This window comes from Pseudorca crassidens, chromosome 11, assembly GCF_039906515.1.
Source record: "Pseudorca crassidens isolate mPseCra1 chromosome 11, mPseCra1.hap1, whole genome shotgun sequence".
NCBI classification, from domain to species: domain Eukaryota; kingdom Metazoa; phylum Chordata; class Mammalia; order Artiodactyla; family Delphinidae; genus Pseudorca; species Pseudorca crassidens.
In genome coordinates, this window is record NC_090306.1 from 70,374,702 (window position 1) to 70,401,458 (window position 26,757).

Sequence of the window (26,757 nt, forward strand, 5' to 3'; positions counted from 1 at the left end):
TCCCTCTGCTATATTTTGGAAGAGTTTGAGAAGGATAGGTGATAGCTCTTCTCTAAATGTTTGATAGAATTCGCCTGTGAAGCCATCTGGTCCTGGGCTTTTGCTTGTTGGAAGATTTTTAATCACAGTTTCAATTTCAGTGCTTGTGATTGGTCTGTTCATATTTTCTATTTCTTCCTGATTCAGTCTTGGCAGGTTGTGCCTTTCTAAGAATTTGTCCATTTCTTCCAGGTTGTCCATTTTATTGGCATAGAGTTGCTTGTAGTAATCTCTCATGATCTTTTTTATTTCTGCAGTGTCAGTTGTTACTTCTCCTTTTACATTTCTAATTCTATTGATTTGAGTCTTCTCCCTTTTTTTCTTGATGAGTCTGGCTAATGGTTTATCAATTTTGTTTATCCTTTCAAAGAACCAGCTTTTAGTTTTATTGATCTTTGCTATCGTTTCCTTCATTTCTTTTTCATTTATTTCTGATCTGATTTTTATGATTTCTTTCCTTCTGCTAACTTTGGGGTTTTTTTGTTCTTCTTTCTCTAATTGCTTTAGGTGCAAGGTTAGGTTGTTTATTCGAGATGTTTCCTGTTTCTTAAGGTAGGATTGTATTGCTATAAACTTCACTCTTAGAACTGCTTTTACTGCATCCCATAGATTTTGAGTCGTCGTGTCTCCATTGTCATTTGTTTCTAGGTATTTTTTGATTTCCTCTTTGATTTCTTCAGTGATCACTTCGTTATTAAGTAGTGTATTGTTTAACCTCCATGTGTTTGTATTTTTTACAGATCTTTTCCTGTAATTGATATCTAGTCTCATAGCGTTGTGGTCGGAAAAGATACTTGATACAATTTCAATTTTCTTAAATTTACCAAGGCTTGATTTGTGACCCAAGATATGATCTATCCTGGAGAATGTTCCATGAGCACTTGAGAAAAATGTGTATTCTGTTGGTTTTGGATGGAATGTCCTACAAATATCAATTAAGTCCATCTCATTTAATGTATCATTTAAAGCTTGTGTTTCCTTATTTATTTTCATTTTGGATGATCTGTCCATTGGTGAAAGTGGGGTGTTAAAGTCCCCTACTATGAATGTGTTACTGTCGATTTCCCCTTTTATGGCTGTCAGTATTTGCCTTATGTATTGAGGTGCTCCTATGTTGGGTGCATAAATATTTACAATTGTTATATCTTCTTCTTGGATCGATCCCTTGATCATTATGTAGTGTCCTTCTTTGTCTCTTCTAATAGTCTTCGTTTTAAAGTCTATTTTGTCTGATATGAGAATTGCTACTCCAGCTTTCTTTTGGTTTCCATTTGCATGAAATACCTTTTTCCATCCCCTTACTTTCAGTCTGTATGTGTCTCTAGGTCTGAAGTGGGTCTCTTGTAGACAGCAAATATATGGGTCTTGTTTTTGTATCCATTCAGCCAATCTGTGTCTTTTGGTGGGAGCATTTAGTCCATTTACATTTAAGGTAATTATCGATATGTGTGTTCCCATTCCCATTTTCTTAATTGTTTTGGGTTCGTTATTGTAGGTCTTTTCCTTCTTTTGTGTTTCTTGCCTAGAGAAGTTCCTTTAGCAGTTGTTGTAGAGCTGGTTAGGTGGTGCTGAACTCTCTCAGCTTTTGCTTGTCTGTAAAGGTTTTAATTTCTCCATCAAATCTGAATGAGATCCTTGCTGGGTAGAGTAATCTTGGTTGCAGGTTTTTCTCCTTCATCACTTTCAATATGTCCTGCCACTCCCTTCTGGCTTGCAGAGTTTCTGCTGAAAGATCAGCTGTTAACCTTATGGGGATTCCCTTGTGTGTTATTTGTTGTTTTTCCCTTGCTGCTTTTAATATGTTTTCTTTGTATTTAATTTCTGACAGTTTGATTAATATGTGTCTTGGCGTATTTCTCCTTGGATTTATCCTGTATGGGACTCTCTGTGCTTCCTGGACTTGATTAACTATTTCCTTTCCCATATTAGGGAAGTTTTCAACTATAATCTCTTCAAATATTTTCTCAGTCCCTTTCTTTTTCCCTTCTTCTTCTGGAACCCCTATAATTCGAATGTTGGTGCGTTTAATGTTGTCCCAGAGGTCTCTGAGACTGTCCTCAGTTCTTTTCATTCTTTTTTCTTTATTCTGCTCTGCAGTAGTTATTTCCACTATTTTATCTTCCAGGTCACTTATCCGTTCTTCTGCCTCAGTTATTCTGCTATTGATCCCATCTAGAGTATTTTTCATTTCATTTATTGTGTTGTTCATCATTGTTTGTTTCATCTTTAGTTCTTCTAGGTCCTTGTTAACTGATTCTTGCATTTTGTCTATTCTATTTCCAAGATTTTGGATCATCTTTACTATCATTATTCTGAATTCTTTTTCAGGTAGACTGCCTATTTCCTCTTCATTTGTTAGGTCTGGTGGGTTTTTATATTGCTCCTTCATCTGCTGTGTGTTTTTCTGTCTTTTCATTTTGTTTAGCTTACTGTGTTTGGGGTCTCGTTTTCACAGGCTGCAGGTTCGTAGTTTCTGTTGTTTTTTGTGTCTGTCCCCAGTGGCTAAGGTTGGTTCAGTGGGTTGTGTAGGCTTCCTGGTGGAGGGTACTAGTGCCTGTGTTCTGGTGGATGAGGCTGGATCTTGTCTTTCTGGTGGGCGGGTCCACGTCTGGTGGTGTGTTTTGGGGTGTCTGTAGACTTATTATGATTTTGGGCAGCCTCTCTGCTAATGGGTGGGGTTGTGTTCCTGTCTTGCTAGTTGTTTGGCATAGGATGTCCAGCACCGTAGCTTGCTGGTCGTTGAGTGAAGCTGGGTGCTGGCGTTGAGATGGAGATCTCTGGGAGATTTTTGCAATTTGATATTATGTGGAGCTGGGAGGTCTCTTGTGGACCAGTGTCCTGAAGTTGGCTCTCCCACCTCAGAGGCACAGCACTAACTCCTGGCTGCAGCACCAAGAGCCTTTCATCCACACTGCTCCTTAATTTAGGATGATTTGTTGTCTATTCATGTATTCCACAGATGCAGGGTACATCAAGTTGATTGTGGAGCTTTAATCCGCTGCTTCTGAGGCTGCTGGGAGAGATTTCCCTTTCTCTTCTTTGCTCTCACAGCTCCCAGGGGCTCAGCTTTGGATTTGGCCCCGCCTGTGCGTGTAGGTTGCCGGAGGGCGTCTGTTCTTTGCTCAGACAGGACGGGGTTAAAGCAGCCGCTGATTCGGAGGCTCTGGCTCACTCAGGCCGGGGGGGGGGGGGGGGGGGGGTGGGGGGGTGGGGGGGGGTGGGTAGGGAGGGTCACGGAGTGCTGGGCGGGCCTGCGGCGGCAGAGGCCGGCGTGACGTTGCTAGCCTGAGGCGCGCCGTGCGTTCTCCCGGGGGAGTTGTCCCTGGATCCCGGGACCCTGGCAGTGGCGGGCTGCACAGGCTCCCCGGAAGGGGGTGTGGATAGTGACCTGTGTTCGCACACAGGCTTCTTGGTGGCGGCAACAGCCGCCTTAGCGTCTCATGTCTGTCTCTGGGCTCCGCACTTTTAGCCGCGGCTCGCGCCCGTCTCTGGAGCTCTCTTAAGCAGCGTTCTTAATCCCCTCTCCTCGTGCACCAGGAAACAAAGAGGGAAGAAAATGTCTCTTGCCTCTTCGGCAGCTCCAGACTTTTCCCCGGACTCCCTGCCGGCTAGCCGCGGTGCACTAACGCCCTGTAGGCTGTGTTCACGCAGCCAACCCCAGTCCTCTCCGGGCGCTCTGACAGAAGCCGGAGCCTGAGCTCCCAGCCCCGCCCGCCCCGTTGGGCGAGCAGACAAGCCTCTCGGCTGGTGAGTGCCGGTCGGCCCCGATCCTCTGCGCTGGAATCTGTCCGCTTTGCCCTCCGCACCCCTGTTGCTGTGCTCTCCTCCGCGGCTCCGAAGCTCCCCCACTCCGCCACCCGCAGTCTCCGCCCGCGAAGGGGCTTCCTAGTGTGTGGACACTTTTCCTCCTTCACAGCTCCCTCCCGCTGGTGCAGGACCCGTCCCTATCCTTTTGTCTCTGTCTATTTTTTTTCTTTTGCCCTAACCAGGTACGTGGGGGGTTCCTTGCCTTTTTGGAGGTCTGAGGTCTTCTGCCAGCGTTCAGTAGGTGCTCCATAGGAGTTGTCCCACGCGTAGATGTATTTCTGGTGTATCTGTGGGGAGGAAGGTGATCTCCGAGTCTTACTCTTCCGCCATCTTCCCGGAAGTCCCTTGAGTATATTTTAGCATTAAATTATCCATTCTTGAGTTTTGGCCATGCTACACTATATTCAAGAAATTTGGCCAAGCCTATCAAGATGCCAAGATAGATTAAGGCAAGAGAATTAATATATGATGACCTGGACATCTGTAGGATGGTAAAGAGGAAGTCAGAAATAATTTAATTTCATAACACATCCAGGTCAGTTAAAAAAGAAAAAAATCACAAGATGAAAAAAATTTTTTATGCAGGTTTTATAGTGTAAAGCATCATACGTAATTATTAGTTCAAATTACAAATTGTAGGTAACATGAAGGCTCATTTTACAGCATTCAAATATCTAGTGAGTTTTTTGCAAGTAGTTTGAGGGAAGGAACAATCAGTTTAGGTGCATGGGGTGCTTAGTTGCCTGGGGTGATCAGTCCCAGAGCAACCTACTTATATAATAAAAACACACAGAAGAGTGACAGAGTTCCCCTGTGGTAGTAGTGTTTTCATGGGATTTCCCCCACTATACTGTCACAGGTGCTAGAAGGACTCAGTCCAGTCAAATCTGCATGAGAATCATAAGTCTGTTCGGTAAGCATATGTACCCATGTGTTAAAATTTGTTAAAATTTAAAATTTAAATTAAATTTAAATTAAAAATTTGTTAAAATCCATGTGTTTAATTTATAAGAACATCAGGCTAAAGAGTATTGGATGGATTAATTTATAATGACATTAGTCTAAGACAGCCTGATGCTATGAAACCTCTTGGCTGAAGCTCTTCCTTCCTTGGAAAGTGCTGGAATAAGTGCTGTTGGCATTTGCCTCTGTAAATCCCCATTTACAGACCTTTCTTCCAAGTCAAACCACCTCTCTTTCATGAAGACTTTTACATTTTGTACTCAGTGGTTGTGTTAATATAGTTAAACAAGTAAGCACTTCATACCTGCTAGCTTCATGGCCATTTTCTTTCCACAGTTCATTTTTTGAACACTGGTTCTCTGATTCATTGTGAGTTGATTTTACAGTCTAGCTTTCAAGGTGAAATCTGTTTTCTTGGCACTCTAAAAGCCCCAATGCTGATAACACCTATGTCAAACATCACTAATTTTCACCCATTTATGAGATGTAATGACCAATTATAAAGTTTGATTAATACTGATTATATTTTCTGAGTACATTTGTATATATGAACACATTTGTAAGTTTGTGTATTGGAAATAAGGATTCATTACTTCATTCAACAAATATTAGTGCCTTCAGAGTGACAGGTATTCTATTAGATGGTAGGAATAAGCTGACAAAGAAAGTATAGTTTCTGCCCTCAAGTAGCTTGAAGTTTGGATTTAAAAATATGTTAAGTAATATAAAGTAATATCTCTTCTAAGAGAGAGATGCTTATATTATTATGAGAAGGCAGGGACTTAACTCAGGCTGGAGAAAAAGGAAGAATAATAAAGAGAAAGACAAGAGGAATCACACTTGAAAGACAAATGAACAAGGTTGTTTAGGGGGAAAATTGTACAGTTTTGGCTACGTAAGTTTCAGATGACTCTTGGGCATCCACGAAGCAACTAGAACGTGTTTCTGCCACTCATGAGAGCATTCTGAGGTAGAGGATGTGGATTTTGGAGTAATTATCTAAGTGTGTAAATTGAAACTGACTGTCAATAATGTGTGTGTGTGTGTGTGTGTGTGTGTGTGTGTATGTAATATGTATAAGGATAAAGGAAAGAAGGACCATGGATGGAATCCTGGGAAATACGAATATTGAAGGAGCTTGGTAGAGAAAGTAGAACCATAAAGTGTGCTCAAGGAGAAGGAAAGAAGCCCAGGGTACTTTGATGCCATTGAAGCTGATGGATAGGACAGTAAGAAGGGAGAAAATGGCCAAAGATCATGTACTGTAGAGAAGTTAATTATTTCTATGAGGTTTTTGTGTCCCTGTGGGGGAAAAAAAATAGTGGCATCAATCATGGGTCTAGAAACTTGGAAATATTATTCACTTCTCCTGAATATAGTAGAGAATAACATTTTGCCATCACAAAGCTACAAGATATCCTAGAGAATAATTTTATCCTATGAAATCCATGGACACAATGACCAAAGAATTGAAATTCACACTAGGAGCTCCTTAGGGACTGGGGATGTAATTTATTTATGTCTTTATTTCTAGCACATAGTGAAGTCCTTGACACCTTCTTGGTACTAACAAGTGCTTTTGGATAGAATTGAATTAAACCACTTATTATTTCACACTCATTTCTTTTATAGCAGTGGAAACTACACATTGTGGTACTGGTGTCTAGGATTGCTTGCTGGAACTAACTGTTAAACTTTGCCCTCCCCATTGCAACCCAAAGTAAAATTGAGGGAAATCAGAATCCTTTTAGAAATTGGAGTCTGGCAAAGCGAAAGAAGGAGATTAAATCATTCCTATGCTTGTTTGTGTTATAGGTTTTCTATTACAAATGTAGTTTTAAAATGGCATTGTATGGGTCATGCTTTTCTATGTAGAAATACTCATTCAAAATTAACTGTATATAGAGAGTTAAACTATTTTCCATGTTGGAAAAACGATGAAAGGCATTTTTCTGAAATCTCATTAAAATGGCCTTTAATTTCATAGTCATTTTTATCCAGAGCACTGCAGGTAAATTTGAAGACATGTATTAGAAAGCCTATAAAAGAGGTTTATTAAGAAATTCATAATTGCATCCTGTTTTAATGCCTTTTGTTTGGATTAACTTTAAAACTGATTAAAAGTTGCTCAAATGGCCAGAAGCATTTTTGTTGTTGTTCCTAAAATTATGTTCATGTGGAAAGTGAAGGCTGATAGGCAGCAGAATTTCAAATAAATTAATTTCAGTTTTCTCAGAAGGAGGTTTTGCACTATGAAAAAAAAAAAGTGTCTTTTTTCCTCTACTCCTGAAAAAACTGAACAGATGTAAATTTGTTATTTGAGTAGTTCCTATCAGTCCTCTGCAGATTTCCAATTACTATGACTTAAGAATTATTTCCTAGATACACCAGGAAATACAGTAATATTGTCTTCCATTTAATTTATTTTTTCTATTACACAAAACGTAACTGATTTTGCCTGTGTTTTGGAGAAGTTGCTTAAAGTATAATTGAAGTTGGAGGCCATCTGGGTATTCAGATGATGGTGAATTTTAAAAATTAATATCTTGTCATCTGCTGCTTATTTTTCTCTTATATGTTATTCATATAAACATGTACTAAATTATTACTGTGGCTAAATTATATCTCATATCACTCCTTTCAATTCTTTGCTCCAAACAATTGCATGGGGCTCCCCAGATGCACTATTTAAACTGCAGCCCCTCCACTGCTCTCACACTCCTGTTCTCCTTAATTCCTTTTTTTTACATTACATTTATCACCTTCTAGTGAACTTTATAATTTCCTATTTAGCTCTGTATAATGGTATTAAAATAAATACAAATGTATAGTTTATTTTGTATATTGCTAACATGTAAGCTCCCTGAAGACAGGGTTTATATATATATGTCTCCTAAGTGCCTAGCACAGTGCTTAGCTAACAGAAACAAGCTCGATAAATATATGTTGTATGTATATTTATGTGTGCTTTCCACGATTTAGGTACATCCATTTTCCTTAAGCTCTTTGTGTGTGAAGAGTGCATCAAGGATTATTTCAGAGACTTGCCTCCCTGCTTTTTCTTTCTTCCTCTGTCCCTGTTTACCTCTGTAGAATCAGAGACCGAAGGATGCCCTTTCTCTTTACTCCTCCATTGCTTGCAATTACAGTGCCCCTAAGTTGACTTTGCCCCAGGCACCCTTGTAGTTGGAAATGACTAGATAGAGGTTGGATGAATGGCAAGAGGAAGGAGTGATCCCATCTTGCAGTTCTGATAATAAGGAGAACACTGTGAGGAAATGCTCGCCAATCATCTAGAGAAGAACAACCAGATCCAACCTGGTCAGTGTAACCACATCTCATCATCAGACTCAGGAAATGACAGGCAGACACTTTTCTTAGAGAATAGAAATTTCAGGTTAGGGGATTAATCTGAGCTGTCCTGAAGTCTAAAGGTAGTCCAATTTTGAACGCCGTTTATATTCTGTGAATAGCCTTTGGTTTTTCATTTTAATGACTGTGTGTGTGTGTGTGTGTGTGTGTGTGTGTGTGTGTGTGTGTGTAAAAAGCAAGTGGCGCTGAAAGTATTCACCCATTTTTCTCTTCATTGAGCACCTCAGTCCCCAACTTTTCATCATTCCGTTCAGATCTTCTGGCGCTCCGCCAGCTCTTTTTCCTTGTCTCCAGCCACGAATTTGCCTCTGGTTCCCACTGCTAGGACCTGTAAATGATGACTCCTGACATGAATAGATCCTTGCTCTCTTGACCCTTGAGTTGGGTGAAGGGACATCTCTTCTCAGCAGCAAAATTAAACCTGCAAGGGCAGTTTTAGGAACATTGTTATAAATGGTGTTTTCTTTCAGTTCTTCAAGTACTGCAGGATAAGCCCATGAGTGAATTGTTTCTAGGTTGTAAAATTTTTTCCAGGCCAAAAGAGATAGGCTAAGACTTTCGTTTTTGGAACTGCTCATGCCTGTTCTTAAGTTAGAAACTGCTGGTTTGACCTAACACCTATTCCTGCTGGTCTGTGAGATACATGATACCTTTTCCTCTTTCATAATTTATTGCTTCAACAGCAGACTTTTGTTAGAGCCCTGCTGTTAAGGGACAAAGAAAACACCCACTTTGTTGAACATTTATGTTTAAAGTGAGTGCATTGCACTAAATCACTGTGTGCCCATGGGAACATCTCTAACCCAAATTATAACCATATCTGTGATGGAATCAGGCCCTGATTTTTTTTGGTAATATTTTTTTGAGTGTGTTGATTCCTGTGGAATTCACAAATGTTCTTTTTTTTTTTTTTCCCCCAGTGCCTGAACAAACTAGTTTTAAGTTAGGTTTCCTTCTGTGGACTTCCACAGTGCATCAGACTGTATCATGGTACCCTGTACACAACTTTGTTACTGCTTTTTAAATTATCTCTCTTTTCTGCCAGTCATTAAAATCTCTATAATGGCACTTTCAAAATATATTTTGAATGAATGAATGAACAAACCAAGAGTCTAATTACATTGACTTTTACTGAGCAGGTCAAGCTTTGGCCTACTCCTGTATCCCAGCTTGGGGTTCCTCCACAGTGATTGTACACCATCCAACTGACAAATATCTCTCCTTCAAAAAATGACATAATTAGTCATCGATTTTGGATAGCCCCAGTAAATAGCAAAGAATAAAAGCAAGTCTGTATATAGGTTTAAAGTTCCATCACTGGTGGTCAATGCCTTTGTCTTAGGTATGCTTTAGTTCTTAATTTTGCTAGTTTCAAATCACAAAATTCTCTTAGAGAATGAGGAAATATTTGAAAGAGATTTGACTATGGTCCCAGAAAATATATATAGACCTACCTGAATAATATTTGTTTTTGTGGGGAGAAAAGGAGTGGGCAAAAGGGAAAAGTTTCATTTTTTAAAAAATTTAACTCTCACCTTTGCACCATGGAGGCAGCTTTGTGAAATATTAAGGGCATGGGTTTTGGCATTAAACAGACTTGGATTCAGATCTCCCATTTATTGGTCCTGCACTTGGTCAAGTTGCTTAATCCTTGTTCTTCATCTGCAAAATTGGGCTCTGATATCACCTAGTGTTGTAGCAAGGATTAAATAAAGTTCCTGGGAACTTGATATAATTGTATAATAAAAGCTAAAGAGTTTGTTAGCTGTTAATTTCATTCCGCTTCTAACAGCTCACAGCTCTCTTGTGTGAGGATATTGCTTACACTCACTGGTAAACATTTCCATTAAGAGAAGTAGGTCTTGAGCACAAGAATAACTCAGGGAAACCCCTTTATAAGTTGTATTAATCAGAGTCTCCAGAGAAACTGAACCGCTAGTGTGTGTGTGTGTGTGTGTGTGTGTGTGTGTGTGTGTGTGTGTATAGTAAAGAGATTTATTGTAAGTCATTGATTTATGAAATTATGAAGGTTGAAAAGTCTCATGATCTGCCCTCTGCAAGCTGGAGACCCAGGAAGGATGGTGGTGTAAATTCCAGTCTGAGTCTGTAAGCCTGACAACCAGGATTACTGAGGGCAGATCAGTGTCCCAGCTGAGACAGAGAGAAAGAAATCTTCCTATTCTCTTTTTTGTTCTATTCAGACCCTCAACAGATTGGATGATGCCCACCTACAATGGGAAAGACAATATGCTTTACTCCATCTGCTGAATACAATGCTAATCTTCCTGAAACATCCCCACAGACATACTCAGAAATAATGTTTAACTAGTGTTCTGGGTCTCCTATGATCCAATGAAATAGACACATAAAATTAACTGTCACACCAAGTATATTGGTTATGATGCATTTCTTGGTGAAGTTGACTTGGCATTGGAGGCTGTAGTTTACCCACCTTTGAAGCAAATCCAAGATGTTTATATATTGGGATGGGTATGTATAAATACAGAAAGAGAGAAGAGAAATTTGTTTATACAGAAAATGGAAAAGCACTGGGTATATGAGCAGGAGAGAGAGGGCAATTATAAATGCTTAAACTAAGAACAGGTACATATTCCCAGTGGACAAATATGGGAAAAGACATGGAAAGACATGTGAGTTGAAGCCTGGCAGCTCTGAATTTGAGTCTCATCTTAAGACTTTCCAGTTGTGTTATCATGGGCAAGTTGTTTAATTTCTATCTCTGATGTTTTCATATCTCTAAAGTAAAAAGAGTAATAATATTTGAAATTGCTAATTTTAATTATGAAAATAAATAATATGGAAAACACACATCGAGTGTTAATTCTCTTTCTTACTTCCTCTTAAGTGCTATTTTTTAACTAGGAAATTATATTCACACCTATTATTATTGTATGACATGTAGAGGAAAATATAGCCGTAATTATATATTCAGAAGACAGGTATAAAGTGAATTATGCATATATTAATATACAGTGTAGTCTGTGTATCCCAGATCCAACAAAATTAGCTATGTAGATTTGAGTAGCCATTCCGATTTGGGGGCTCCTTATTTGTAAAATGGGGATTATACCTTTATAGGTTTATTGAGAGAATTACATAAGATAATAATCGTGAAGCATTTTGTTCAGGACGTGTTACAGAGTAGAAGTGGACTTATATGGGATAAAGGCTTATTTAGATGGCATAGTCCAGGCTCTAACTCAGAAGAAGTATCTTCGTAATGAATGCTCCATTTAACTGAGTCTTCATCTATTTTTCAGACATGGTACTATAGTGAGGATACATTTCTCTTTCTTTAGACCCTAAGCAAAAACTAATTTTAAAATAAAGTTAATAAAAGCTACAACTTGTTCATTTTCCCCCTGATAGGAATTGATGAGGTTTTTAGTAATGTGTTGGAAATATAAAAACAGTTTTTTGATTGGATGCCTACTGCCCCATATTTGATAGGTTAGAATAAAAAACAATCATCTTTATGAAATAGGATGTCATTACTGTACTTTATTCAGTTGTCAAAGTCTAAACAAAATCCAATTTAGAACAAATAAACAGGTCTGTGTCAAAAGAAAGATACCAGAGAGGAGGCTTAACTGTATTTTCTGAAACTGTATTACTTGGCAGTTCTGTGACACTTAGAAATGATACCCAGTGAAACGGGTTTCAGCTTTGGGGAGCTACGTAATAGAATCCTGTGTGCGCATCTGTCTAGTTCACGTCACATGATTGTTGTCTTTTTCTCCATCTCCATTTCCATTCTTCTTCATGCAATGAAAGTGTGGAGCGGGGAAACAACTTGCTCATTGCTCAGTGGGATTTAACCTTTTCAAGAAGTGACATCTTTTTATTTTGCTCAGAGTACATACAGTATATAGTTATCATGTATAATAACTTAGCAGTAGTTTAAAATTAGTATCCAATTAAATTATGCTTTTTGTAACAAACTTATTATTATTCTAATAAATTGAAATTGTGTGTTTTAAGTAAAAAGTTAACTGTTTATATTCCCTTTCTCTCTTAGTGCTTTTCTAGTTTAATTAAAGAAAAGGAGAGAAGGAAAGTTGAGTTTATGATTTGAGAAAAAAAAGTATGAGTAGAGGGAATTCTTTTGCGTGGTCCTCAAATACAAAATCTGTTATCCTAGGGTGACCTGAAAGCCATAGATGTGCCATGTGAGACCAGAAAATTTATATAGCTTTGTCTCTGGAATCTCCCGTGGAACTCAAATTCAATCACTTATATCTCACTTATATCTTTTTTCTGAGATTAAAATCCTACCTATTTCTATTTCATGTGATAATGCCTATGAATTTGCTTCTTTCTAGTTATTTGAGGATTGAGAGGATTAACTGAAATGCTTTTATATTAAAAAATGCTACTAATGTCATCACTCTTTTGGGCAAAGAGTGATAACTCTGACCACTCTGATGTCTAGACATTTAATTTAAGAGTTCTAATTTCATGCCCCTATTACACTCTAAAATTGTATAAGTTTAATTGAATATTTTAATTGCAAATTTCATACTTGGCAAATTGTCTCATCTGGTTATCACTCAAAACCAGACAACACATACTTTATATTCATTCAAATATAATTAATAGAAGTTTTCCTTAAAATTCTCTATAAGAGCCATACCTGATATTACATATTTTAGTTTTTAAAAAAACAAAAGAAAAACTAAACAAAACAATGCATGTGCTTTTATATGTATCTATTTTTTAAATTTTATTTTATTTATTTTTTTATACAGCAGCTTCTTATTAGTTATCCATTTTATACATATTAGTGTATATATGTCAATCCCGATTCATCACACCACCACCCCCCGCCGCTTTCCCCCCTTGGTGTCCATACGTTTGTTCTCTACATCTGTGTCTCTATTTCTGCCCTGCAAACCGGTTCATCTGTACCATTTTTCTAGGTTCCACATACATGCATTAATATACGATATTTGTTTTTCTCTTTCTGACCTACTTCACTTTGTATGACGGTCTCTAGATCCATGCACATCTCTACAAATGACCCAATGGAATATTACTCAGCCAAATAAAGGAACGAAATTGGGTCATTTACATGTGCTTTTTTATCAGTAGAGAAGAGGATAAGAAAGTAAGTGGTAAGAAATCCCAAATAACATTAGCTTAAACTAGTTAAAATTGTATTCTCTGTACAGAGAAGTCCAGAGGTGTGCAGTCCCAAGGTCATGGGAAATTTTTATAAAAGGCTCAGTTTCTGGGCTCCTTTCAGTTTGCTCTCTACCATCTTCAGAACAGGGCTTTTCTCTACCATCCTCAGAACTGGGCCTCCACCTATAGTCAGCAGGACAGAGGAAGGGTAAGGGAGAACATGCTCCCTCCTCTTTGAGGACTTTTCCTAGAGGGCCTCTGGCTACTGTGCTTTCATTTCATTGGATAGAATTTAGTCACATGACCAAGACTCCTGTACTGATTGATTCTGGTTCTTTGTATGTATTCAGTGGCTTGTGCATATTAGATACTTAATTTCTAAGCTCTTGTGTCACCCTAAACCTTGGCATTACTGCAGTTGATTCAAGTAGTAGTAATTTATTCATTTTACTTACAGCTTCTGTTTTTTAAAAGGACTTTGAGTTTCATTCCAGGATAGTCACTTGAGATTTTTGCCTGATACCTATTTTATCAAGCAAGATTTGGGGGCATTTGTGTGTTATGAGTTTGACATGCTGTAAATTATCACTTCTGTCTGATAATAGAGATTAACGATTTATGTTTCCAAATATCCTATTATGAACATAGACTAAAAGTAGGCATTAATCTTGGAAAAACAGAAGAAATGCAACTGTAATGCCATTTCACAATTAAATTATATAAAATCTCATTATTAGAGTCATCAGCTGAATTAGCAAAATCAGTTATTAAATGTGAATTAATGCAAAGTTTGAATATGATGCCAAGCCAATGCCAATTAATGTCAGTTGGGAAATTTCAGAGGCATGAATACTTTAGGAAAGCATTGAACATCTAAAACATATAATGTCTTATCTCTGAGGAAAGAAATCTTAGTTTCAGAGTACCTACATGTGTTAAAAGATAATCAAACAAAATAAAGTTCAGAAAAAATGTCTCAATTTAACATGAACATGATGTTTTTGTTAGTATTTGGACCTTAAGGATTATCAATTATTTTGTGAACCATTGCCTGTAAACATTAAACTATCTGATTTATTTTGATGACTAAGAATTTTTGCCCAGGGAATAACCAAACAACTTATTACTGAAATATTCTCAATAACATAATCTTAATTTTAAGTTATTTTAGCTTTTCAGTTTCCAGAAGGCTTCTAACATAGATCGTCATTTAATTTCCATGAAGCTTGTCGTTACTGCTACTGGTAGATTAAAATGCTATCCTCTGTAACTTTGAGTTTTCATAAGCATGGCGGCCTGATCTGTCTGGAACTCCATTCCCTGCATGCTTGCCTTCCCTACAAACCTCACCTGACCTGTCATCGTGGAAAAGTGTCCCTTTTGTGGGTTCCCAGAACACTTTATGCTTCATTTACACTGTATTGTGAGTGTTTGATCATCTGTCTTCACCATGAGATAGTTCATTCAAAAAATATTTACCTATTGTTTGGTAATCTTATTCTCAATGTTTAATATGGTATAGGAGTGCCACAAATTATGCTTTAATGAAATTGAAAGAAGAAAGAAAGCTACTATCCTTTAGTATTTCCCTGGTCTTAACAGCTCATGGCTCTGTAAACCACATCCTGTTTCACCCATGTTCTGAGTAAATGTCCGCTTAGTTTACTGCAATTCATATTCTTGAAAACTATACTTTTCTTCTGTTTACTGCAATACATATTCTTGAAAAGTATACTTCTGATGTGCTTTATTAATACCAATATTTGAACATGTCGGATTTCAACGATTTTTAAAGACCTTTGTTTGAACCTGAGGCAAAAGGTAGCTCTACTTGAGGATTTGTATGTTTTGACAGTTCTGTATTGAGGGCAACCTTCTACAAAGAGCCACTGACATTTTGTTTGTATGTACTGACAGCAGTGGGGAAGGGCATGCTTTTTAAAATAATTTAGAAAATTTATTTTGTTGCCTTTTTAAATGAAAAGTCAGTAGAAATGATGATAGATTAGATTTTTATTGAAAAAAAATAATTTATTCCCTGTAGTTTGCTTTTTTGCATTCTGTATTCTCTACATAGTTCATGTATGTGGTTAGCAGAGACATGAGGACCTTATGTTCTGAACAGATATGTTGCAGTTAGTATGTATGAAATGCTAAATGTGGTTTCTTAACCTCAGCACTATTGACATTGGGGGCCAGATAATCTTTGCTTTCGGGGGCTGTCTTGTGTCTTCTAACATGTTTACATATTTAATGGCATACCTGGCCTCTACCCACTAGATGCCAGTAGCATCCACCCACTTGTGACAACCATAAACGTCTCCAGACATTGCCCAGTGTCCCCTGGGAGACAGAGTCACCCCTGGTTGAGAAACATTGTACTAAAAAATGCTCCCCTTCTGTCTCTGTCAATATTTAGAATCAGCTAGGGATTTGTCTGCCTGTTTACACTTAATGTTTGCATTTAACTCTGTCCAATCCACTGTTACCATGGGTTTGACTGGTTTTCATTTATCAAGTACCTGGAGTATTGTGATTTTTATTTTTAATGGTATTTTAGAGAAAGGGTTGTTAGGGGAGATTGGGGTAAAGATGGGCAAAACTTTTGCAAGAAAAAGAAATTCTACACACTTAATGGTAATTCCTAGAAAATGGTCAAAATCAGGTTAAAACAAACTGAAAGGATTTAAGGGAGGGCATTTTGTTGTTTTTTTCTTGAAGTAAAGTGGTCTTCTGGAATTTAAGTGTTACAGTGAATAGTACTTTTTGTATCCAGATGTGTTTTCTTCCTTTGACTGTAACAAGTATTTATTCTTTCTGTTTCTCCAATTTGTATTCTTCACTGGCTGCTTAATTTCAGTGACTGTGGTTCTGAAAGATAAATCACTGGGGGAGAAATATGAGAAGTAAAAGATTTGAATCTATTAAAATACACTATAATATATCCACCTACACACAGATACATAAAAGTGACCCAACCATTTATTACTTAGAGATCAATAACATTTTTTCAATTTCTCCCCCAAAAGACACTTTGAATTCACATTAATCTATAGCATGGGCCAGTTGCCTTAATTGTAAAGCAACTTCACATAATATGAATAACACTATTTCTTGTTAGATTCTAGCTTGATGGTATATTAAAATGTGTTGTTGTTTTTAATATACATAGAAACCAGAAGATTTTATTGACATGATCAGCATGTAAACAAACTGTGTCATCAATTTTAAACAGCTGTGGAAAAGCCTTTGGTATGAATGGTCTATTAAAATACAGATCTTCCTTTACAATCGGATTGCTGGGCTTGAACTGTAGCATACTTCTTGCTAGCTGTGTGTCCTCTGGTATGTTGCAGAACTTTTACTTGCCCCAGGTTCATCATCTGTAAAACGAGACTTGTAATAATAACCTACCTCATAAGATTGTTGATGAGTAATAAGTTAATATATGTAAATTAAGTAAATATATGTAGCACTGTAAGTGCCAAATAGGTTTAGCTGTTGTCGTTGTTCCTATTATTACAACCACGACTATTACAATGTGAAGGGTTTCTATCCTTCTATCCAGTCTTCAGTAAAGTAAAGAATGGGTTCTATAAATGTGGAGAACAGCAGTAATAGAAGCTTCGTTGTTACAGCGCTGGAATTGACCCAAATTGATCCTGAGCTGTCAAAATGGCGTTTGGATTCCTTTTCAGAGCATTAATTCAAATTCATATTATCCAAACTCTGAAGAATTTTAGAGCAAAAGGAAACATAACCTAGTACATATGCATCTAGACTTGAATTATCTTCTCTCTCCTCTTCTTTTTTTCTTTTAGAAAGAGCATGGGATTTAGTATCAGAGAAACTGTGTTCCAGTCCTGGCTTTGTGTCTTGTTAACCATAAAACCTAGGGTTAGTTGGTAAATTCTCCGTGGACCTCGCTTTCTTCCTGTGTAACATGGGGCTGATGATGACACTCTCTACTGCTGCTTACTTTCAAGCCTCTGCCCAATGGCACTTGCACTCCGTGAACCTTCCTTTGTCCATTCCTGAGCTAGAGCGGCGTTGCTCCTCTGTGCCCTATCATAGTAATTTTCCACGCCATTTATTTTCTTATTTGTCTCCCTCAATAGATTGTGCATCCACAGGAGAGTGCATCTGTCTTGTTCACATATGCAGTGTGCATACTAGAGCATAGTTGATGCTCAATTAAATCCTTAGCCATGAGAAATTGGTCACAATAGCCGTCTAACTTGGACTCATTCCGTTGCTAACTTTATTCAGATGATGCAGAGGATGATGCTCTCTAATTCAAAGAGCCACTTTATATATAATCCTGGAGACTTAGCTGCTCCATCCCTCTGTGTGACTAGTTTCTTCCAAAGAATGAGGCAGGCTGGACAGGATTGTCTAGGTGTGGTTATCATGCTGTATTTTATGAGGTAGAAAATGACAGGACTGTAATACATCAGTATGGGGGAGCCCATGAGGCTGAATACATCATTTTCCAGGTTTATGGGCTTTAGGTACAGTTTCAAAGATATGCATTCATCTCTTCATGTTCTTTTTGTCTAGCCTAACAGCATATTTGTCCTTTAGAAATGAGACTAATTAGTGGGCGATTGCAGTTATTTAGGTGACAGGAAAGGTAAAAAGGGCTCTGCCAGATCTGTAAAAGTGAACCTTGAGGGGCCAGAGTAAAGAGCCTTAGAAAATAAAATAAGAATTGGTGGGCTTTGGAAACTTTTTAAACCTGGGATTTTGAGGGTAAGTGAAAAGTCACGAGTGATAACCAGGTTTCTGATTTTAGCAACTGATGTAAAGGATGGTTCTAATTGTTGAGGAAAGATTTTTTTCTTCTTTTATATCTTTCATTTATCACTTTATTTTTGAGTGGGAAATATTGCTTTCAATTTTTGGCTGTGTTGGTTTTGAAATTCCAGCTAATAAGCACCTGGATTGATGTGGTTGAGTAAGCTGTTGAATTTTCAACAGATCTGGATGTCAGGAGAGAGATCACTAATTTAGAATTGAGAACAGTCAGCATATGAGCTGCATGTATGCATGTTGTCATGCAGAGACAGTACTTACCAAGAAAAGGAGAAAAAGACAAAGTCCTGGGAAATACCAACTTCTTTTAAAGGAATATATGAATAAAGATACACTTTTCTTCATTCTTGGAAGGATAGTCTCAGGGATAGAGAATAAGGAAGACTGGTTTTCCAGAAGCTGAGGAAACACAAGAGTTTCAGGAAGGAAAATGGGTTTAATAGTCACAGATGCTACAGTTGAGTAGGTGATTCATACAAGCAAACTATTTTGGGAGTTTGATAATTAGTGGAAATTCGATTATGACATTTCAGCAGAATTCTGGGAAAGAGCCTAAACTGGATTTAGGGGTAAATGGGATTTGAGTCATTGGACATGTGCACCACAGACTATCCTTAAAGGAAATCTGACTTTGAGGGGAAGAACGACAGTAAGAGGTAGTTAAGAGGTGGATGCAGGAATGTTAAGGTGGTAGGGTTTTATCTTCCGCTCTATGCTAAGAGGCACACAAACATTTTTGTAGTCTTAAGGGAAAGGAAATTGCAATGGGGAAAAAGATTGAAGATATTGGATAAAAAGGGGCTCGTGGAAGGACTTTAGTTCCTAAGGAAAGTAGGAAGACTCGGATTAAGATGGATTTCTCCTCTGATGACATTGGCCTTGTATCAAAGAAGAAACACCTCTCTATCTGAACCTCAAAGGAAAGTGACAAAGACAATTAAGGTTGTAGATACGTTTCTGAAATGAGATAATGTGTATGAGCTTAGCTAACTGGAAAGCATTTTGTCAAAATTATTTTTATAAAGAATATTACTCCTTTTTGGAAGATATGTGAGTGTTCTTTCTCTTTATCAGTTTTACTTGCTTCTAAAGACAACTGAACTTTTTCATAGACTCTTAAATGCAGCAGGAAGCTTTGTTTTTCCTTGTTCCTAGCAACTGAAAAGTACACTTAACAGCAAAGCGCATCAATTTCATTATCAAATTGTTGCTCTAAATTTTCTACAGATATGTACATTTCTGTGTATATGTAACTGTTAATGTGGTTTGGAACAGTTTCATTTATTCAAATGGCTCTTTTAACAAATAATAGAAATAATGAGGTTAATATATGCTAATGACACAAGTGAGCAAACTTTAATTTCAAAATGATTTACTTCATTATTTTTCAATCATGCCCGTTAAGTAAAAAGCTGAGTACTTAAAAATACTCTACAAAATGATAAGTTTTTATCAGTGGCCTTCTCATTTTGCAAACCTCCATCTTCCCGCCTTTTGGAGGCCTCAGGAGCTGGCAAATGGAATCTGCAATTTGAGGTTCATGACAGTAGTACTTGGGTCCAAGAGAGGTGCCAAATGTCTGTAAGACACTTGCTGATTATATGAGAATAGGGATAGGCCAGAAAGCCCTCCGTGAGAACTTTCCGAACTTAGTCCAGTTCCTTGACACTGTATTTTCACAGACATGCTTATAATTGATTCTCACTTGTCAAGAGGGCAGGGCCTGGAAATGCTGGGATAATCCATGTGGCCACGCACTGCCAGAGGAGCCTCCTAGGGAGGCCCAGAGTCTGAGGGTCTGTAGACCAAAGCATGTCTCGCAACAGTGAACTGAAATTCGCCCAGTGTTCTGAAATTTAAGCTTATTTGACCAAATCCAAATAATAAGGAAATAACAATGTGGTTGGTCTTCAGTCTTTGATGGAATCTGTTAAAATTCTGACTCTATACTATTGATCCAGATTACCTTTTGCCTTTCAAGCAGTCATGGGCCAATATTTCCCAAGCAATATGGCCAGTGGGAGAGGCGTCTCAGGTTTAAATGTATATATGTATATCAGGGCCTTAGACAGGTTTCCTTTCTGAAGTGATGAAAAACTGCGTGCTCCAAGGAGAAATCCAGGTGGTTTGTAATTCTAGTGGGAGAGAAAAGATTGCTGGAAAAGGGAAATTTCAGTAGGGGGTAAAGAGCTTTTTGAAATTACTTCTTAATACTTTCTAATGTAACGTAAATGCAGCTGATCCCTCTCTAGTATTTTCTCTCCTGAGTAATCATTTCCTTCTATTTAGAATTTATTTTTATAGTACCTCATCATTTTTATGGCCCCATTAACCATTTTTATTTTTGAAATATAAAATGAAAATTTGATTTTATGTATAGTAATACAGTCTTGTCTCCAAATTTCTATTTTGCTCATGCAGAGGGTTACTTCTACAAGAGAACAGCAGGTTTGCAGAAGCACTACATTATTATAAATTGGCGATCGGGAGCAGGCCTACGCTGGCTTGTAAGTAACATTCAAGTCCTTTTAAAATATCCCTCCCTCCCCCTCCCTTCGTGAAAATGGTGATTTAAAGCCTCACAGATTAAAAAACATGGTAACTCTATTTCTGAATACTTGCCAATCAAATGATGAGACTTTAACAATTACATCTCTTTCAATTTTAATATTTTGGTGCCTGTTTATCATGTTAATGTATTAAGATAAATATAACTTTTATTCATCTAGATATTAAGCTCAAAATATTCTGACTCCTTGAAGGCAGAGACTCTTATATATTTTTTTTCAGTGATACCTGTACTTCTTACTACATTGTTGTTCTTTTGTATATTTGTTCCCTGGGTATTTATTTCTTGGTTTTCTTTTAAAATCAGAAATAATGCATAGAAACAAAACAGAAGTAAAGATAACTTTATTGTTTCCATAGTATACATCATCTTCTCAACATTTGTATTTCCACTTGTCTCCCCTCAGCTGCATATTTAAACACCGGGATTATTCTAATGAACCAAGGAAAGACGGAAGAAGCTCGACGCACGTTCCTGAAGTGTTCTGAGATCCCTGACGAAAACCTAAAGGACCCTCATGCCCATAAGAGCTCAGTCACCAGCTGTCTGTACAACCTGGGGAAACTCTATCATGAGCAGGGACACTATGAGGTCAGGCCAAAACCTCTGCCTTATTCCTCCCCCTTGTTCTGATCTAGTCTCAATGTTTTCTACCTACAATCTCATTGTAGGGACACTGATCATTTAAGAAGCTCATAAGTGTTTTTATTAAAAGAGTTTTATGGTGAAATTCTTTTGGAAAAAAACTCTGCTCAAGCAAAACCTAATGGATTTCTTCACTGTGAATTTCTCAGCGTAATTATGACTCCTCAGGAAAAGGAAATAACATGCATTGCAGCTCAAGCCTTGTTTGCTCACCATCTCTTTGATTTTACAATTCAAGACACATTATTATTTTTACCTATATCCATTTTTTGATGTTAAAAAATACATTTTTGTACTCTGCGTATTGAGTAAATGATTTGATATAAATCCTACTCGTTTCTTTTCATTCTTTTTAAAACAATAACCCAGTGAAAACTAATTTTATTGTGTTTTTAAATTGGGGAGGGGGAAAGGTGATGGAGACAGGGTCTTGTGTGGGAAGTTGGGAGGCTGACCCAGTCCTGTGTTCCCTGTCTCTCTCACGAAGCCTGCCTGCATGGGTTTCTTCTCTCCCATTCAGTATGGCTCCTCCCTCCTCAAATGACACCCACACACACTCTTACACGATGTATTAAGATTGCAACATGAGGGTGAAAATAGAATTTTAAAAATAATTGCATTTAATGATCTCAGTAGGTCTCAGTAGCTAGAAGATTCGTTAGTCGATATTTTATTTAGATCCTACTTGATCGCCTGACTTGAAGTACCTACAGATTTTAGATGACTGTGGGTGACTTCTGGTTATTTTATTGCATAATCTATGGGAACTGAAAAATTTATATTGAGAGAACAATAGTAACATTTGACTCCTTGTTAAACTGATTTTTATATGACCTTCTTCACGGACTGGGTTGAATATTTTTATTCATGAAATGGAGGCAGTATGATATCAAAGGATGGCTTAATTATTTTCCTCTGAATACCATTTAGAAAGAGCAATGGAAGATTTTAATTTTGGAAGGATGTTGTTATTTTATTTTCAGTGACTAGCCCTGTACTTTAGCTCTTTTTCTGTTTCTTAAATTAGGATGCACTTAGTGTATACAAAGAAGCAATTCAGAAAATGCCAAGGCAGTTTGCCCCACAGAGCTTGTACAACATGATGGGTAAGTAAAATAGTAATATTTTAATTGATATTTCAGGGACCTATGGAAAAATTGAAACCTGTAATTCTGTTAAATGGAATTCTAATAAATCATATTGTTAATCTTCACTAAAAAAACCCTGTTCACAATTGAGTGTCACATTCAAATTTTTACAAAGCATACTTATTCTAAGAGAAATAAATGTGTTAACATAGTGATTTTCAACAATTGGCTGGATCCCAGAGTTGTTCAAAAGGGGCTCAAAAACTGAAGCGGGTTTTGAGTGTTAGCTAGACCCTAGAGATTGAAAATGATGAATAAAGTACATGTAGATTTTAATGAATTTATGAAATTTGTGATAATTTTTGATCATGTTATTTTCTTAATCATAATGTCCTCCTCAAAAATAAACATTGCTATGATGTAGAGATTCATGGTTTTGATGCTTATAAAAAAATGTGAGCAACTGAGCCAACTTGTATGGTTTTCGCTGATAAAGGCTTGGATCTCAAGAGGTTTTTTTCAGGGTATTATTTTAGAGTAAAAACAATACTGTGAAGAGTGTAAATATCCTACTACAATTATTCCTTTTTCTACATTGAATAATTAGCTTAATTTTCTTATTAATCAGAAAGTATGTACGCTAGGGCATTGATTTTTCTAGGTACAAGAGGTCAAGAACTAGAATTTCTAGTAAAATAATCTGCCTATTACCTGCAATTGATCCGTGGCAGCCTTATAGGAAATTGTTACCACAGCTATTTGATGGTGGACACACCTGAAAATTGCCTATTCAGTATGTGATTCTTGAAAAGAATCCCTAAAGTTTAAGATGTTCTGCTGATTGATTAACTCTGCTGTTTCCAGATAAGGGGTTACTTTTGTCCTCAAATCAAATATTTCTTTTTCTCCGAACAACGAATCGCAAACTCAGATTTTCCTTTTTCATTAAACTTGGTTAACTTGCTTAGTATTTCTAGGCCTTCCTCATGCATATAAACTAAATGTGACTACATGATCGCTAGGATTATTTTATGCTTTTATATATTCTGTGATTTGAGGCATTTGGTAGTAGCTGTATGGCTCTGAGTACACATATAAAATCCCAAGTCCTCCCAAACTAGAAAATATATGCCTGGCAAGTACACTCACTTCTACTTTTTTTTAAATAACAGAAAATTCAGAAATAGTTTAGAGCTATAACAAGGCACAGGTCAGTAAATAGAAAAAAAGAAAAAAGATTGGGGAGAGGTTTATATATTCATTCCTTGTCTCTGGGAATCCTGACATTTAGCCTGGACAGCAGTAGGGTGATTTAACGCTCGTGTTAAAGAGGACACTGGAGTAGTTTTAGTTGCTATTTCTTTTTCTCTTTGGTATAATTACTGAAAGGTAAAATCTAACTTCCTTAAATGTACTTTTGTCTTTACCCTCTTATGAATTAAAACCGCGCCTTTCACTATCTAACATTTTACCATCGATCTATCCACTCAGGTGAAATTTACATGTCCATAAAGTGTGTACCTAGATTTATCAGTTGAATTAACCTTCTGTGTTAGTGCTGGATGGTTATTCATTTCAAAATGAATATTGAAAGAACTGTGTTCTCTAGTTTTGTCTGAGCAGGCACAGTGGTTTTAGTTTATAATTTTACTTTTAACGCTAATGCTTGGGAAGGACTTTTTCCCCAATTTTCCTCGGTTATCAGAGAAGACATCTTTCTTTAAATTAGGAAAGGACTCAGATCCATGGCAGCAGACTGCATATGGCATCTTTATTGTTAATAGGAAGTGTGGTATTCACTACAGTTAATGATTTGAGAAAATTCATTCAATTATTTTAAGTAAATACATTTGATTGAAAATTCAGCTGGTACCTTGAGATCTGTGTCTCATGTGGTTACACAGATGCTGAGCACAAACAGGCAGCAAAAGATAAGTGTATCCCTGGGGTGATTGCTTAGTCCTTTGTCTTATTTTCCATTATAGAAGGAGGGAGCCGCTTTGCCCAGACTCTGCAAAGCCCTCTAACAACTTGCAAGGGGAGAATCCCAATATAATTTATAATTCCAGATTTCTGCCATAATTATAGTGGCTGCCTTCTGTTTAATTTTATGTGACGGTCTGTCAGCTGACTAGGTTTTGTAGTTTCAGTTGTTCACGAAACTGTAATTTTCTCCGAGAATGAGTTCACCTCCTAATCAAATGGGTGAAATCCTCTGAGTGTTGGCTTTAACTCCTAATACATTTTGATTAGCCTCCATTTGACAAGAAAAAAAAATGGCCCAGGAGATAAGCTGCCCTATCAGTTCATCATTTTCATTAGTCTGTCAACATGTGCTGATTATCCTATCAAGTTTATCAACAGCCTTGAATGTGTTTTCTGATTCTCACATTTGCATATTATTGGTGCCCTTTAGGGATCAGTGATGGATTATAACGTCTGGTGAGATTTAGCCTGCAAGTATTCATTTTTCTCACGGCTCATTCATTTACCCCTTCAAGACCACTACCCCCAAGCACTTGCATGTATATCTGCAAACATTGTTTATTTTCTTTTATTTGGAAGTTAGGAGACATAAAGGAATAGGTATGAAAAAATACAATTATATTTGAATGTTATTATTACTTTAATAACTCAATTCATTGCAGCTGCTTAAAAAAACAAAAAAAACAACAAAAAACCCCAACACTCCAGCCCTTTGCATTTTCCCTTCCCTTGAACATTTTATGAAAAACATATCACTCTATGCTGCATGCCAGTACTTGACTTACCCTGAACATCGAATGAGCCTATTTTTCGCATTTGTGTATTAATAGAAAATAACAAGTTTGATTATCGATTATTACTTGCTTCCCAACTTAAATTTTTCTATATTTTATTGTAAGACTTAGTTTTTATTGTGATAATTTATAAGTAAACTTAAAAGTCTATTTAAAAATACATTCTCATTATTCTCTTTGATTTCATAGGATCAAGGTGATTGAGTAACAATAATTGAGGAGTATCGTCCCATCCAAAATTAAGTGAATTTGCAAGCATGTACAAATCATATTTTAAAAGACACTATATATCACTTTTATAAACAAAAATTAAAGTTTCACCTAGGTGGCAGTTATAATTAGTAAGGTATGAAAATACATGAAATGTTAAGAGGCCAATCACACAATAACTGTTAAAATTGCTCCTAGCCAGTTGTGGACCTCAGTTTCCTCTTGAGAGAATGGGTTGGATTCAGTGGAGATTCAGTATAGTCTGAAGTCAGATAGCCCAGGTTCAAATTATGGCTCTGACACTTAACAGCTGAGTGACGTTGGGCAAATTACTTAACTGAAGCCTCAGTTTCCCCATCCATAATGTGCTTGTAATGGTAGTGTCAGTTTGAGGATTGAGTGAGATAATGAAGGTAAAGCATGTTGGACCAAATGCCCAACCTAGTAAGTGTTTCGTGACATTTACCTTCCGTTGTAATCATTATCCTTTCTGTAGGCTTTAAACTCCAGAAGTCACTCCTTGTATATTCTCTGGCAGTTCTTTCTGTATTTACCAATATAAATCTGATTTCTCTATAGATACAGTTTTGACGTACTGATGGCCTTGGAGTCACCAGCAGGGATTCTGTTTAGTTCTGTCCTGTCTAGAATTGCTGCGTTTTCTCTCGAAGTCCATTTCCCTTTATCTCTCAACAACCACAGTCAAAATCCATCTTTTATCATTAACTGCATTAACCAAAAGTGAAACAGCGTACTTAGTTAATGCCCAATTAATTTAATTCCATTAATAGAGTATTCCCTTTAAATTGAAATCGTCATATTTAGGTTAGAGTTTCTTCTCCTTTTCCTGTCATGACATACTTTTCCCCTAGACTTTGTCAAAATTATTCTTTATTCTGACACCTATTGTAGGCCTTTATTGAATCTCAATTTCTCCTCTTTTCTTCTCAAATTGTAAGTGATTTTTAGAATCATAGAATGTTAGAGACGGAAGATTCGTATCTTTAAAATCCTCCTAACATAATCTTTTTACAAGCTAGAAATTAACACTCAAAGAGTTAGGTTGATCTGAGCCTGAACCAAGATGGCAGAGTAGAAGGATGTGCTTTCACTCCCTCTTGCGAGAACACCAGAATCACAACTAGCTGCTGGACAGTCATCGACAGGAAGACACTGGAACTCACCAAAAAAGATACCCCACATCCAAAGACAAAGGAGAAGCCACAATGAGACGGTAGGAGAGGCACAATCACAGCAAAATCAAATCCCATAACTGCTGGGTGGGTGACTCGCAGGCTGGAGAACACTTATACCACAGAAGTCC

General features: G+C 37.2%; 1 protein-coding gene across 5 annotated transcripts in view; it reads left to right on the forward strand.

Annotated features, from left to right (window-relative positions):
* TMTC2 (transmembrane O-mannosyltransferase targeting cadherins 2) overlaps positions 1 to 26,757 on the forward strand; it is an 862,038-nt gene that overhangs the window by 241,426 nt on the left and 593,855 nt on the right. For all 5 annotated transcript variants that reach the window (XR_010932514.1, XR_010932515.1, XR_010932516.1 and 2 more), the window contains 3 exons: positions 20,563 to 20,648; positions 21,117 to 21,301; positions 22,383 to 22,461. Coding sequence is in view for 2 of the 5 variants with exons in the window: in XM_067697476.1 (XP_067553577.1) it covers positions 20,563 to 20,648; positions 21,117 to 21,301; positions 22,383 to 22,461 (350 nt within the window). In the remaining 3 variants the exon portion in view is untranslated. The remainder of the gene's footprint in view (positions 1 to 20,562; positions 20,649 to 21,116; positions 21,302 to 22,382; positions 22,462 to 26,757) is intronic.